The 14,933-nt window shown below is 40.3% G+C and overlaps 1 protein-coding gene across 5 annotated transcripts in view; it reads right to left on the bottom strand.

Moving 5' to 3' along the window:
* Window positions 1-1,212: 1,212 nt before the first annotated feature.
* The window catches only part of pitpnm3 (PITPNM family member 3), a 668,094-nt gene continuing 654,373 nt past the window's right edge, over window positions 1,213-14,933 (bottom strand). For all 5 annotated transcript variants that reach the window (XM_072589641.1, XM_072589638.1, XM_072589639.1 and 2 more), the window contains 3 exons: window positions 14,546-14,729; window positions 13,043-13,171; window positions 1,213-8,070 (listed from right to left, as the gene is read on the bottom strand). In XM_072589641.1, the coding sequence (XP_072445742.1) occupies window positions 7,765-8,070; window positions 13,043-13,171; window positions 14,546-14,729 (619 nt within the window). In that variant the 3' untranslated portion in view covers window positions 1,213-7,764. The remainder of the gene's footprint in view (window positions 8,071-13,042; window positions 13,172-14,545; window positions 14,730-14,933) is intronic.

The raw sequence follows: 14,933 nt of genomic DNA, 5'->3' as shown, positions 1-14,933 counted from the left end.
CTGCTTATATATCAATAAGTTAATATCATGGAAACAGACCCTTCAGTCCAACTCGACCATGCTGACCAGATATCCTAAATTCTTGGAAAGTGTCCAATACTTCACTCACCTTAAGCTGCACTTTCCTGCTGCCAGCCTTCAGTTCTGCAAGGGAGGAACTTCTATAGCTTCAATTTCCATTCTGCAAAGGCAGACAGGTACAAGGTGACCCTAGCAGCAGCATGATACCTTGGGAGCTATGCTCCAAAGGACAGTGAGATCTGGCTGGAAGGAGGTGAAATGAGTAGTAAGCAAGTGACCATTCTGAAAGTCAATATGAATTTGATTATTCCTCACTGTGATTCAAGTAAATCTAACTCAGAAGTCACATAACACCAGGTTACATTCCTTTTAGGTTTATTTGAAATCACAAGCTTTGGGAACATTGTACAGAAGCAGCGCTCCAAAAGCTTGTGATTTCAAATAAACCTGTTGGCCTATAATCTGACGTCGTGTGACTTCTGACCTTGTCCATCCCAGTCCAACACCGGCACCTCCACATCTGGAATAACCAAAGGATGGATTTAAGAAAACTGGATGCAGGCTATCCATTAGAATATTAAGTCAATTCACTGAAAAAGAAAATCTGTCTATTTTCACGGCCTGCCACTTAAGGACAAATAACTAATTAACGATATTTCAACACTATCCACAGAACGAAAAGTTAGAATTCGGTCAGAAGAGGGACCAAAAGATTGGAAATGCAGAGTTTTAGCTGGGGTACCTCAGATGCATGCAAAGCAAAGCATCGGCAACTCCCCCCATAAAAGCCAATGTACAGGAACTGTACCCAGAGAAAGCCAGGAAATAATTGTGCTGGGAACATCTGCTATTGTTGAGGTGCCCTCTATTATCCTGTCATGGAATTCCAAGTCTCCAGATTTGATTTATAACATCAATTGTACCAAATGATGTTGATCAAGCTGCTTATTCTATTGCTCTAAAAGCATTAAAAGTGACTAATCTGAATGTTCAAGATTTAACCTTTCAATTTTATGCCACTCATGCCAATTATCCATTTTACTTAGAATAGTGAAAAATAATTTGCATTTTTAATTTCAGGCTTTCTTGTTATTTTGCTGATCATATTTACTAATTGAATTCCTCTCTTCAGTCTCCCAAAATTGCCCCAGTCCTAACTTGCCAAGGACTAAGAAACCATATTCCATGCTGTTTCTGTACAAAACCACATTATAATTTTAATAAACAAGTGTTCCAAATCATTTAAACAAATAAAACCATTCTCTTAGAAACTGTACTAGCATTGTACAGTTGACTTTTCATCTTGAGTACACGCAATGCAAAACTGTACACATAAAAATCTAGACCACCTGATACACAAAATACAGCATCGGTCAGTCATATCACAAAGGAGCACAAGCAAAACACAGTCTTACAATTTTACACCATGTACTCTATACAAAAATAAATTATTAAATACTCAACACATTGCACTTTGTAACAGCAAGAGATGAGATACTTTGGTCAAGCAGATATGCAACTACATGAAACACTGCAGTCTTTTAATATAGTGAAACAGTAAGACAATTACCTTTAAACATTTGTGAACAATTATACTATTGTGACCAGGTCAAAAACACACAAGTGTAATGACAAATATCTAACATATTTGTTCTTCAGAAAGAAGTGCTTTATAACACTCATTGTATATGTGTAAAAGTCACACATCAGTCTATACAGGAGTTAAATGAGAGTTTTTGGCATCCTCCCCATATAATTATTCATCCAATTTTGTTCCATTAATCTGCATGGTTGATTGAGCTAAGGATTAATGGGTCCCTCAGTTAAGTAAGTGCAGCTCTGACTTATGATGTTATTATCATTTGCAGTTATCTTGTCATAAACTCTCTTTTAGGCTGGCAAATGGTTAGCAGGTCATTGGCTACTTTTGCTGAAGGTTCAGAATGCTGATTATTTTCCAAACTCTCATTTTCCAAACCGAAGAGTCATTATATAAATCGAAGCTTCTAGACAAATAAACAATTGGGATTTGGCAATTGGAGTTGGAAAGGGTGGGGAGCAGGGAGATTGGGGTCAATCCACCCAGCCCACCCTGACAGTTTCTGCTTGGTTACATTTGCTTACTCCATAGAGAATCAACTGAGGAATCTTGTCTGCATGCAGTATGTACAGTTGAAGAATGATAACTTGGAAATTCTCTTCCTTTACGATATCTGATAACTTTCTTTTAGAGGTTGCAGTTCACTTGGTCAGTATCCTCTTGCCATTGTTTCACATTTACATAAAAAAAGATGGTCTTTCTTTACAAATGTACACAAACTAAACAATGATATGGATTTATCATAGGGAATACACAGTAACAGCAGTTCTGTTTGATTCATACACCAAGTTGAAATGGTTATTGTGCCTTAAATTACAGAAGAAGCAAAAGGAATGGTGGACATGTTCTGAGACTGTACTTTACCCTAAATTTCCTTTGGCACATGTTCCTTGTATATGAGCAATGCAAGCAGTAATGAAAAATATTGTCACAAATAGAAAGGCAATGAGAGTTAGCAAGGTAGAATCATAGAATCCTTGCAATGTGGAAACTGGCCATTCAGCCCATAAAGTCCACACCATCCCTCTGAAGAGCATCCCACTTATACCCACGCCCCCCCACCCTATCCCTTCATCTCTGTATTCCCATGACTACATTGACTACACACCTGTGGACACAATGGGGTAATTTAGCATGGCCAATCCATCTAACCTACACATGTTCGGACTGTGGGAGGAAACCGGAGCATCCAGAAGAAACTCATGTAAACATGGGAGAATGTGCAAATTCCACACAGACGGTACAATTGAACCTGGGTGCCTGAGGCAGCAGTGGTAAGGTTGGGACCGAGGCATAGATGGTGTGGTCCAATGAAGGACAAAGGAAGGCAGAATGTGCAAGAAGCTAATTTCGGGAGATAGAACACCATTGTTGGGGATATAGGTCTGCAGGAAAGTAGATGAAGGACCATGGAAGGTGTCAGGATCCAATGTATTGACAGTGGAGCAATGGATATGATTGAAAACAAGTAAGGTAAGTGGGATAGGATGCAGGTGGTAGAATTCATAAACATCATTGTGTATGGACAGTAGAAATCAATAGTTTTGGTTTGTCTGGTTACTTAATAATTTCAGTAGGACCAAAACAGTAGGAACGGATTTGTAATGCAGCAGTTTTAGAAGCAATCTTGACACTGGTGTCCTTTTAAAAATAATGTTTTTAAGGATGTTAAGAGTATGCACGTTTTGAGGCCATAATAATTTCAGCAGGAGTGGAGGTGAGGTTCAGGTGGAGTTAGATATGTTGCGGTGGTATCAGTGAAGGGACTTAATGATAGATGGGATGTTAGGATCTGAAACTTAGTCTGAATCCTCACTCTGAAGCCTGATGAAGCTGAGAAGGTGTGTGTTAAGATTATGACTTTTTAATGAGAGATGATTGGAATGGTTTCAATCTTGCTATTTAAGTAGGAAACATTCCAGCACATCTATTAAGAAAAACCATAGCATAGCACTGGTCCTGGAACTGAAGTAACGTCAGAAGCATATAACTGGAGGCTGATTTTGGACAAGGTCACAACATGGAAAAGAGGGATCAAGGAAGGATGCTCAACTGATCAAAGGCATTAATGCAGCTGTGGGAAGAAAACTCACCATCAGAAATATCCTGACTTTGCTGGGAAATATGGGTCTATCAGTATCAAGCAGCAATCAACCATTTCAAATTGGCCAGGTACAGATCAAGGAAAGAAAGTTCACCCTTGATACATATCCTATGCAGTTAATGATTTTGGACATCGATTTGGTGCTGTGGATTGAGTAGACTAAAGTATTTGAACCAGAAATGCAAGTGTAGCCCAGTAATAATTATGCATTCAAGAATCTTGAGAAGAGAATGGGATTTTGTAAATCTGGAGAGGATGAAGGGATAAAGGGCAGGCTTTGAGGGAAGAGGGAAGGCCAGGGTTGAAGAGGACTGATGTACAGAGGGATCTAGATCAACAAGCCTCAGGAAATACAATGTTGTTTTTTTTTGTCAGGTATCTACTGAAGTAGGAAGAAAATACTTATCAACAAATAAATGCAGCAGTGACTGAGAAAGAAGCTGCAGTTTGATATGTGACTAAAGCATCAAGGTTAGGACACCAGAAATAGAAAGAGCCCACAGCAACAGATCGCATGTCCTCAATCGTAACAAAATGGGCATTTCAGATTTGGGAGCAAAGCTGAAAAGAGCAAAATAAAAGGAGATTGAGGAAAAATAGTTGTCTTTTGAGGGATCCAGAATCAACTTTGAAGACAGTTTCAGTGAAGTGGGATGAGATGACTGGAGAGAGGGGAAAAGGCACTTTTGTTTGAGGTGGTTCTGCCAGATCAGTAATGGACAACAAGACTGTTCAAACCTTCAACCTCAACATTGATGCTGTGAGAATGAGAAAGATTATGGTGGGAAGGAGGGACAGCATAGCATAAGTGATTAATGAAGGCAGATAACATATGTTGGCATCAATATTGAACAACTTTGATTGAAATGGAATGAAATACAATTCTCACAGTCAGATTAGTTTCTAATCTTCTTCACCAACATACTTGTCATAGATACACTTATCCAGCATTGTAGGAATTCTCACTGCATAGCCTTTAAGACTGACCAAGTCTTCTCACCTGAGGACTCCCTCCATTATTCAGAACTGGCAGTCTAAGGAAAGCATCTGTGAGGCATTGTGTGATATCAGGAGTAAGGTTTGTACAAACAAAATCTGCAATCTCATAACCTATACTGTACTTCTCCACCAGCATCTTGCTAGGAAACCAGCAGGGAGTGCGGAAGAGTATGGCAGGAGCAGCATCAAACACTTAAAATACAATACACATATTGTGAACACCAGAAGTAGAAGGTCACCAAAAGAATGACACAATTTCATATTTAAAGGCTGGGAATGAAGCCTCCTAATCCACCAGCAGTGCAGAATACAGAACAGATAACTAACTGAAGTAGGAGGCAATATGAATTTTTAACCATGGTGGAGCCCCATATTTTAAACTCAAGGATCAAGACAAAATTCTCTTCAGCTAAAAATGCCACAAGGACAACCTTTTCCCAGGTCTCCACAATGAGAGTTGCCACTGTCTTGCTATTTATGCTCACTTTGCCTGACATTATGAACTGGTTGAGAGAACTGGACATAACGAAGACTAAGTGTGCCCCTAATAGCATCTTATTTGTAATACCGATAGCATCACACCAAATGATCCTCCCTCAGTCCAACTATTTGAATAGCTTCTACCATTGTCAACTACCCGGTGTTGCAGAAAATTGTCCAGATAGATCTTAATGGCAGAAAAATGCTAGGGTCGAACTACTGGGGTTGTGATTAATAGATTGATTGATTGTCACATGTATTTGCTACATGTAGTTGTTACAAATACAGTGAAAAGTTTTGTATAAGAAGACCATAGGAATGGCATCAAAAGCTATGTACATACATTCTCTAGGTTTAGCAAAGTTACAGCGTGGGATTGTGAGATCCCCTATAGAACTCCAACTGACTAATTCTAAGCCAATCAATTCCAACAGCTATCATCTTCAATAAAGTGATGAAATAAGTCATCAAACAGCACATACTCATCAATACTCAGTGCAGGGTCCAACCAGGATCTTTCAGCTTGACACCTTATCACAGCCTTCATTCAGAAACAGATGCAAAGGTGGCACGCAAATGGTAGCTTTGAGAAGTTGGGCTTCGATTTCAAAGCAGTGTCTGCCGGGGTACAACAATAAGGTGCTGGGATTGTCCTTCTAACGATCATTTCCAACACACAGGAAGGTGATCATAATTGTCAAGGCCTTTCACAAGAGCCCCAGGACAGCTGCAGGAGTTCCTCAGGACAGTTTCCATTGCCTAGTCAGCTTCAGCTTCTCCAACAAGCAAACTAACTTTACTATTAGGTCAGAAATGAGAGTATTTTCTGCTGATTCCAGTGTTCAGCCCTGTTCACAACTCATGCATAATGCCACCTTAGACAACAGCAACATTCAGATTTGGACTAACAAGTGGCTGTAATATCTGTGCCACATGAGGACCACATAATGACTACATTCAACAACAAACAGCCCAACCACTTACACTTGATTTTTAATATTTCTTTCATTCATAAGAACCCCAGCCCCACACTATTTACATCATTTTGAATTATTTGAATTTTTAAAAAAATATCTAACGAGGTGCCATTTTGGCTCTGTAAGTTTTGATGAATAACTTGTCCAGGCATTTTCTTTATTTGCAAAATGGTGAATGCTTTTCTCACAAAGATAAAAATACTGAAAGGGAACCAAATAAAAACCTGTCAATTTTGAAAATATAGAACAGGAGTAAAACAAAACACACAGAAGGGAACTGACCAGTTAGCATCTTGAATGTGAGTCCTTTTCTTTATCAAGGACATCTCATAAGAAACATTAACTCACCAAAACAACAAGGATTTAGTTTTTTTTGGCAAAACAGGCTTAAGAGAATAATTGTTTTTTAAAAATCAAACTTGGCTGCAAAGTGGAAGTTTGCCTCCTGCACAAATAAATACATATCTGACTAAATTATTACAAATTAGCAGGATTAAAGAAAATGATTTAGTTTGATCATGTCCGTAACAAGTTAATCAAAGCAAATCTAGTTCGACAAGAGCGTTTGACATCATCTCCATCACCTGGTTGGGTAGCTGAGTCCTTTCCGTTGTACAAATAGTGCTGGGGCCCATGCGCTGTATCACCACAGGTTATACAGGGAGACTGGGTTACACATGATTGTTCAGTCAACCTTATGCCTTGTCAAAGTGGTTTGAACCGTTTTTGTTCAACAGTTTGATCTCGGAGCTCGGAAAAGCTTTTCCATTTAAGCGAGTGAGTGAAACAAAGTGCTGTGAAGTCCACCTGATCTTAACCAATCCAATTCTTAGCAACAAATCTTAAAGAAAAGACAGTGGTTGCCTGTCTTGCCAACACACGCGGTTCAAATTGGGCATCTGGCTTCAAGGTTTCTTCTACAGTTCTGAAAAGCAAAGACCCAGAGTGCTTTTGAGAAAAGTGATAAATATTCAGTTCTTGTCCAGAGGTTCTGCCAATATTATATTGTGTTAATCATTCTCTAAGCTTGATACACAGAACAAGTATAAATGATCCCGGAGTACCTCATTGGCAACAGAGAATTACAGTCATCTTTAACATGCTGGAAGGACTAGTAATTCACCTGTGCTATAGGTGTGACTGAGGTCTGACTCAATAACTACCTAAAGGCCACGATCACTGGTAAAAATATTCAACTGATGCATGCTCGCAGTGAGGAAACACACCCACTGGGAGCGCACATTGGGAAACTACAGACATGCTCCTCATGATGTCTACCTGCAAATTCCCCAATATACCCTCCTGGAGGGCAAAGTTTCTCCCCCTACACTGGCAACCTTCCAAATCCTTGGGGACCTCGGCTCTTTTAGTTAAATGAAGATTTGCAGTGGTCAACGCCTGGTCACTTGTACAGGTGGAAATGCTGCCCAACCCACTCCTACCATTGACTGGACAAAAGAAGAAATTCCAGCCCAATATCTTCTGGAACAAGAATGAGGACCATTATGCACAAGCAGCTTTTCTTGGCCCCCCTTCAGACCCTGGACAAAGCCTGGAACTCTCTATTGCCCATGGTACACTGCTCAAACGCCTGGCTCTGATTTGGAGCCTCCACTCCGGGCCCAGGCTATGCTGTGGGGGTGTCTCTCCTCCTTGTATGATTCTGGTTGGCTCTGGGCTCGCTCGGGTTTGGGGTTGCAGGATGGCGGGTCAGGCTGCTGCACTGACATAGTCCTGCGCAAGTGGTTTCTTTTCCGAAGGAAGTCAGGTTGAGCAGAGAGGCCGAAGCTCCCCTTCCGTAAAATCATTCGCGAGTTGCTCTTCTTTGGGCGGGAGCGATGACTGTACTCTAACTGGGCCAGGTGAGCAGCATAACCTTCAGAGAGAAACTGCAGGGGAAGAAATGACATTGATTATCAAAGCAAAGGGTGTCAAGGAGCCATTCAATGTCCAAATTCTCATTCTGATTTTTACAGTTTTATCAAATGTCTAGGGTCAACACGAACAGAATTAGGCTGTACTGTTGTTTGAGCTCTCTCTGCCATTCGACTGTGGCTTATCCATTTCTCATCTCCATGTTCCCACCTCTGCTCCATACCTTTTGATATCCTCACTTATGAACCATTAACAATCTCTGGTTTCAAAGCTTTATTTCCTTCAGCATTAATAGCCTTTCAAGGAAGAGAATTTCAATTTTGTGTGAGGAAGGGATTCCTGATTTTGCTCCTGAGAGGAGCTCCTGTTGAAACCTACGCCCCTTTATCCTCTATTCCCCACCAGGAAACTTAGGGTGGAACCTTGTGGAACTGGAAAGAGGCAAGGGCCTTATAACCACCGTTACAGGGGAAAGTCAACTTGCTCACCTTTTCATAGGCACTTGACAGCAGCAAGCATTCCTGTGGGATCAGGACTTTTGCTGGACCCCAGGCCAAAGGTGAGTGATGGTGGCTGGTGGTCACACGGTGGGGTCAGCAGGAAGGGCATTTTTTGTGATATCCAGTGTGCCATCTCCTTCTAAATGCCAACACTGCATTCCTTTAAAATAGGCACCCTATATCCCCCAGGAGTCTGAAAACAAGCCAGAACTGGTCTGCTTGACATGCTCTATATCTTGACGGCCCCAGTCCACTCTTGGGTTAATACTGGAAGGGTGAAGAGGAGGCCCACAAGTGGACATTAATTGCCCCATTAGGGGTTTCAATTGGTGGCAGGGAATTGAATAACACAGACGTAATCAGGGTGTACACTCATAAATCCTTGGATCATCTGAAACATCTCAATGGCATCACTCTTTAATCTTCTGCATTCAAGCCCACTCTATGCAATCTGTCCTAATACAGAGGAACCTCAATTATCTGAAGGACATGGGTGGGGATCTGGGTAATCAAATGCCGAATAACATAGTTCAGCCGAGCGTTGGGGCATTATGATCCTGCTGGATAATCCAATATTTGGATAATCAAATACCAGATAATTGAGGTTCCTCTGTAGTTTAATCCTTTTGGCCTTTAAAAATTATGAACTGAAAACAAAAAAGTTACTTGAGTCCTAAACTGTGGGCAGCAACATAATCTGGAGGTCTGGACTGGTCTCTTAAAACAATTGTTTGAATATAGTCTTTGGGCCTTTTGCACCTTTTTCTCCGATGGTGCAGTTTTTGTTTTTGCCACTACAGGCTAAAATAACAAAAATAATTAAAAATCACAGAATTAACTGGAGGTCTCTTCCAAATAATTTTAAAGAGATGAAGACAAGTGAGGATAAAAAGAAGCAAAACAATGTTTAAATCTAAGGATCGTGTTGTCGAATCCAAAGCCTGGTGCAATACTGAGTTTCCACCACAAGATGTGGCTCACGATCAGAGAAGAAATGTGCTACAAACTACTTATAGCATACAGTACTAAGGCTGGATTTTAATATTTCTGACCATGTCAGATCAGAAGCAGGGGGATTTAAAAATGGCAGACAGCAACAATAAAAATGAAGCAACTGCTAGGTTTCTGTATTACTTTTGCCTGAATGCATTGGTCCACTTACAGGAGGTAAATATCAATGGGTCCAGGGTGTCACTCTGCCCCTGTACATCCATCTCTGACAGTCCAAAATTTACTGTGTTGCAGGCTTGGGTAACAGCGGCCCTCACAACCTGCTCAGTTGCACTGTAAGCTTAGACACACCCTGGACATTGAACCTCTGCTATTTTCATGGATCCGGGCTCACTTTTATCATGACTGATGGTCCACAGCTCCTCAAACAAGTCTTGAACCATTGTATGCACTCAAGAGCCTTTTGAGTTAGAGAGTCATAGAAATTTTCAGCACAGAAACAGACCCTTCAGTCAAACCTGTCCATTCCAACCAGATATCCTAACCTAATCTAGTCCCATTTGCCAGCATTTGGCCCATGTCCCTCAAAACCCTTCCTATTCATATAGCCATCCAGATGTCTTTTAAATGCATTTGTACCAGCATCCACCACTTCCTCTGGCAGCTTATTCCATACATGTATCACCCTTTGCATGAAAAAGTTGCCCCTTAGATCCCTTTTAAATCTTTCCCTTTTCACCTTAAATCTATACCCTCCAGTTCTGGACTCACCCACCCTGGGAAAAAGACCTTGTTTATTCACCCTATCCATGCTCCTCATGGTTTTATAAACATTTATAAGGTCACCCCTCAGCCTCCAGTGCTCCAGAAAAAATAGCCTCAGCCTATTCAGCCTCTCCCTGTAGCTCCGATCCTCCAGCCCTTGCAACATCCTTGTAAGTCTTTTCTGAACCCTTTCAAGTCTCATAACATGCTTCTTCTAGGAGGAGGCCAGAATTGAACACACTATACCAAAAGTGCCCTAACCAATGTCCTGTACAAATGCAACATGACCTCCCAACTCTAATACTCAATGCACTGACCAATAAAGGAAAGCTTACCAAATGCCTTCTTCTCTATCCTGTCTACCTGAGACTCTACTTTCAAGGAACTATGAACTTGCACTCCAAGGTCTCTTTGTTCAGTAACACTCCCCAGGGCCTTACTATTAAGTGCATAGGTTCTGCTCTGATTTGCCTTCCCAAAATACAGCACCTCACACTTATTGAAATTAAACTCCATCTGCCATTCCTCAGCCCATTGGCCCATCTGATCAAGATCCCATTGAACTCTGAGATAAGCTTCTGCGCTGACGACTGCACCTCCAATTTTGGTGTAATTTGCAAACTTAATAATTATACCTCCTATGTTCACATCCAAATTGTTTATAAAAATGACAAAAAGCAGCAGACCCAGCACCGATCCTTGCAGCACACTGCTGGTCACAGGACTCCAGTCTGAAAAACAACCCTCCACCATCACCCTCTAACTCCTACCTTTGAGCCAGTTCTATATCCAAGTGGCTAGTTCTCCCTGTATTCCATAAGATATAACCTTGCTAACAAGTCTACCATGCAGAACTTTGTTGAACGCCTTACTAGATCAAGTCCACCGCTTTGCCCTCATCAATCCTCTTTGTTACTTCTTCAAAAAACTCAATCAGTTCAAAAGATCATACCTCCATGCCTGCTTTATTCCTACTCATTTCCCTCTCCCACTCCTCCATGGCCACCCCTACCCTCCATGCCAACTCCTTCCATGCCCATTCACACAATATACAACCTTTACAAAAGCAGTGAACCTAATGGTAATATAATGGCATATGTGGATCTGCTTACAAATACCCATAATTTTCAATAAAAATAATGATTGTTGCTACAACCCCATCAAAGTTCCAGTCAACCAGACATTTAAAGTATCACTATCAGAAATAATATTCAGCTGACATAATTTTATATTGCATACATAAATATTGAACCATTGACAATAGAGATTGCATTAAAAATAACCTATTTTGGCGTATTCAAGGTGTTAATTAAAAAGAGATTTCACTTTTCCCCAGTTGTGTCAATAAAGGAAAATCTTTTATGGGAGACTGGACTCTCAACCAAGCATGCATATTAAAGGTCTGTCTCACCATAGGAACTGGAATATGACAGGGCCTTCAGTGTTGATTTCTCGATGTGACGCACCTTTTTATTTCTGTATACCTCAGGTCAGATATTGCAATGTCATTGCATCCTTCAATAGCAGTGAATCTCTCAGCATACACTACTCTTAAAGAAGGCCAGGACTTGACATTTAGTTGGGTAAATGAAATTGGACACATGTTTAACGTTTTTTTGTCCCTATAATGAAAGAGTTAACAGTTAAAATAATTAATTTTATTTTAAAAAGCTGCTTTCTAAAATAGCGTATAGAAGACGTTTCCCCTAAAAGGTGAGCTATTCTTTTGACATTATTTGCAGTTCAATATTATGTGTGAGGTATGAATATTATGCTGTTAAACATGAAGAGAATGGTCTTAACCATTAATGGAACTAGTAATTGATGGAATAATTGTTGACATATAAAGATAACAGGGATTAATTACTTATCCAAAATAAATCTATGGAGCAGCTGTTGGTTTGACAGTGAGGCAAAGTCGTGGTCAATTTGATAAATGCAACTGATCACGTATTTCAGAGTAAATGTTGGCAGTTTTTTTTCTTGTAATTTAGCTAGATTCCCTATTATAATTGAAATAAATGCAGCATAAAATGTTTATGTAAAGTAAAAACTTGTCGTTAAGTGCCTTTGCTCTCTGATATGATTAATTTTGCTATTGTGTTTTATGCCCTTGTGTAATCTGCATGTGAAAATAATTTTAACCTAAATATAGCATCAGGCAATAGGACCATCCTGAAGTGAGCCTTTAGGGCAAGTGTTGTTTCAATTGTTGAAATAGGATTTTTTTAAAAATATAAAATACTGAGAACAAAATACATTTATTTGCAGTTGCTCAAGACCACTTTGATAGAAAAGAATGATCCCACCCATTGCTTTCTACAGCAGTTTATACCATCCAAATCTCTAACTTCCAGGCCTGTAACTGCCTCACCATTATTATTGTTTCTCTCCCCAGTGAGTCCCCTTCAAAAGGCTAATAAAATCATAGAGCAGGTTAAAAGTACAGCAATTTCCCCACACACTGTTCTCTTTTTACTGAACATAGAGACAAAGCTCCAAATGACAGGAAAGGTAAAGGATAGTTACAACTATTGAGCATCTGGCTGTGAAGTGAAGGAAGGTATCGTGCAGAAGGAAGAAAGAACATAAATTAAAAAAAAACAAGACTTGGATATGAATTGAGGCAAGTGCAAAGAATGCCTAGTTATTGTAATGAATTTGGACACTTCTTCAGGGGAAATTGACCCTTTTTTTGTTATACATGACTTTTTTTTAAAAATTCTCATTTTAATTCTTTACTCTATCATGGAATAAACAGACTGTTCACCTGACACTGATTCTGATATTTTTTTGATGGTCGTCCAACAATGTAGATTTGAGATGCCGGCAATCCTAAGACGTTGTAAACTGAAATGTCTTTCATTGAGCCATAGGCAGCAGAGATCTTAATATGAGACTGGAGAGAGACCAAAAATGCAAAGCTGTGCATTAGTGAAAAACAATGGCAAACTGAGAACCAAAGAAGTGCCTCAAAAACAGACGTAAATATTAAAACTTATAAACACCTATTTTCCTTTCAGGGATTTTACAGGTAGAATTTACCAGCACTTTAGAGACATAATGGGATGGAAGAAAGCTGTCATATTGGCATGAGAAAATAGTGGGTGCAATGCCCATTGATTTCCCACTGCCATCCCATTTTGCCAATGGTGGGAAAGATGGCACATGGCCTGCCCACCAGAAGCCCAATGGAGCCACTTAAGTGTCCACGTAAGGATTTCGTTTCAGTTCGGCTGGCATTTTACCAGCTGCTGGGGGCTGCTCGTCATGTTGAGAATGAAAGCAATAAAAGCAATGGGGGTGGGAGCTCTTTTTTTGGACACTTCTTAGTCCAATGATGACAGTGTTGTCTGCCCTCAGCCTTTCTGCCCATTCTGTCAGGCCCAGACTACCAGCTGTGTGCCCTCATCCTCCAGGTAGTCACTGTCAATGGCAGCATTGGTACTGATCTTCTGATTGGGCTAATGGACTTTGGAGGCTGACCATCCTCCTTAATATGGATGACAGTCTCAGTTGTCATCTCTCAAGCTTGGCAACTTCCATCAAACAGTAGCAGCAGGCCCCAGTGCCCGCTGAAAGGGATTCACCACCCTTTTTCAATTCCAACGGTGGGACTCTTCCCTGGTCCTCAAAGCTCCGGCCTTAGGTTTTAAGATGTGTCGTTATAAGCAGTTAACTTGAACTAGACCAGAAACAGCAGGTACTTAGCTTTTTTCAGATAATAGCTAGGTCAGGCCATTCGATAAGGTAAAGAGTATTTGATATATTAAACATTTGAATGTACAGTATAAGGTGTGTATAGTGGCTGTACTGTAAATAAACCTATTGTAGACTTAGTACTAGTGTCATCTCTGAAGTACTTTGAGGTAAATCAAACACATCAAATACTTCACAAACCAGCAATTACACAACAGCATCATGAAGTGAAACTATCATTTAGTCTTTGTTTCAAGTCTCATTTAGTCTCAAAATACAAATAGCTTTGAGCTCCCTAGGAAGTCAGCAAAGATTACTCAAACTCATTTCACCAATGGCCCAATCTCTTACTTAGAACCCTCGCACAGACAGGAAAGACTTTCACTCCAGCTATCTCTTTTCAATTGTAAAAGTGTTAATCCATTTCCTTTGTCTACGTTATTTTATAAAAGAAAATACATTTTATCAGCCTGATATTTTGAGGTTATTCAGCAATATCAAAGTCTTATGTCCATTACTGTTCTACAACTGCCTTCCTAAGGGTATTCGTACATAACACCTGATCAGAGATTACCTCTTGCACGAGATTGCGTAAAAAGATTGTTTTTTGTCGTAGGGGATCGTGGACCAGGCCTTCAGAGAAGAAGATCATGCCCTGGGGAAAGTTATGCTGACCCAGCCAGGATACCACCCGCTGCTTCTGCATGTCTGGCCGTCCAGTAATATAAATGATGAGATAGCCCAGCTCCTGCCAGTGTCTTTAAAAAGAAGAAACTTTCATTGAATGTAACATTCTTGTACTGAGAAAAATGACTGCATTACAAAGGGGCCAGCAATGGAAGAGCTGTTGCTGAATTAGATAGGTTTGGGCTGTGTGTTCCAACAACTTCCTGTGGTTTTCCCATTTCCTACATTTGCAGCATCAAAATGTTCCAATTGGATGACTGTGTGAGAATAACGTA

This window comes from Chiloscyllium punctatum, chromosome 19, assembly GCF_047496795.1.
Source record: "Chiloscyllium punctatum isolate Juve2018m chromosome 19, sChiPun1.3, whole genome shotgun sequence".
In the NCBI taxonomy this organism is placed as follows: domain Eukaryota; kingdom Metazoa; phylum Chordata; class Chondrichthyes; order Orectolobiformes; family Hemiscylliidae; genus Chiloscyllium; species Chiloscyllium punctatum.
The sequence above is the reverse complement of the archived record's forward strand: the minus strand, read 5'-3'. Positions and strand labels throughout refer to the sequence as shown.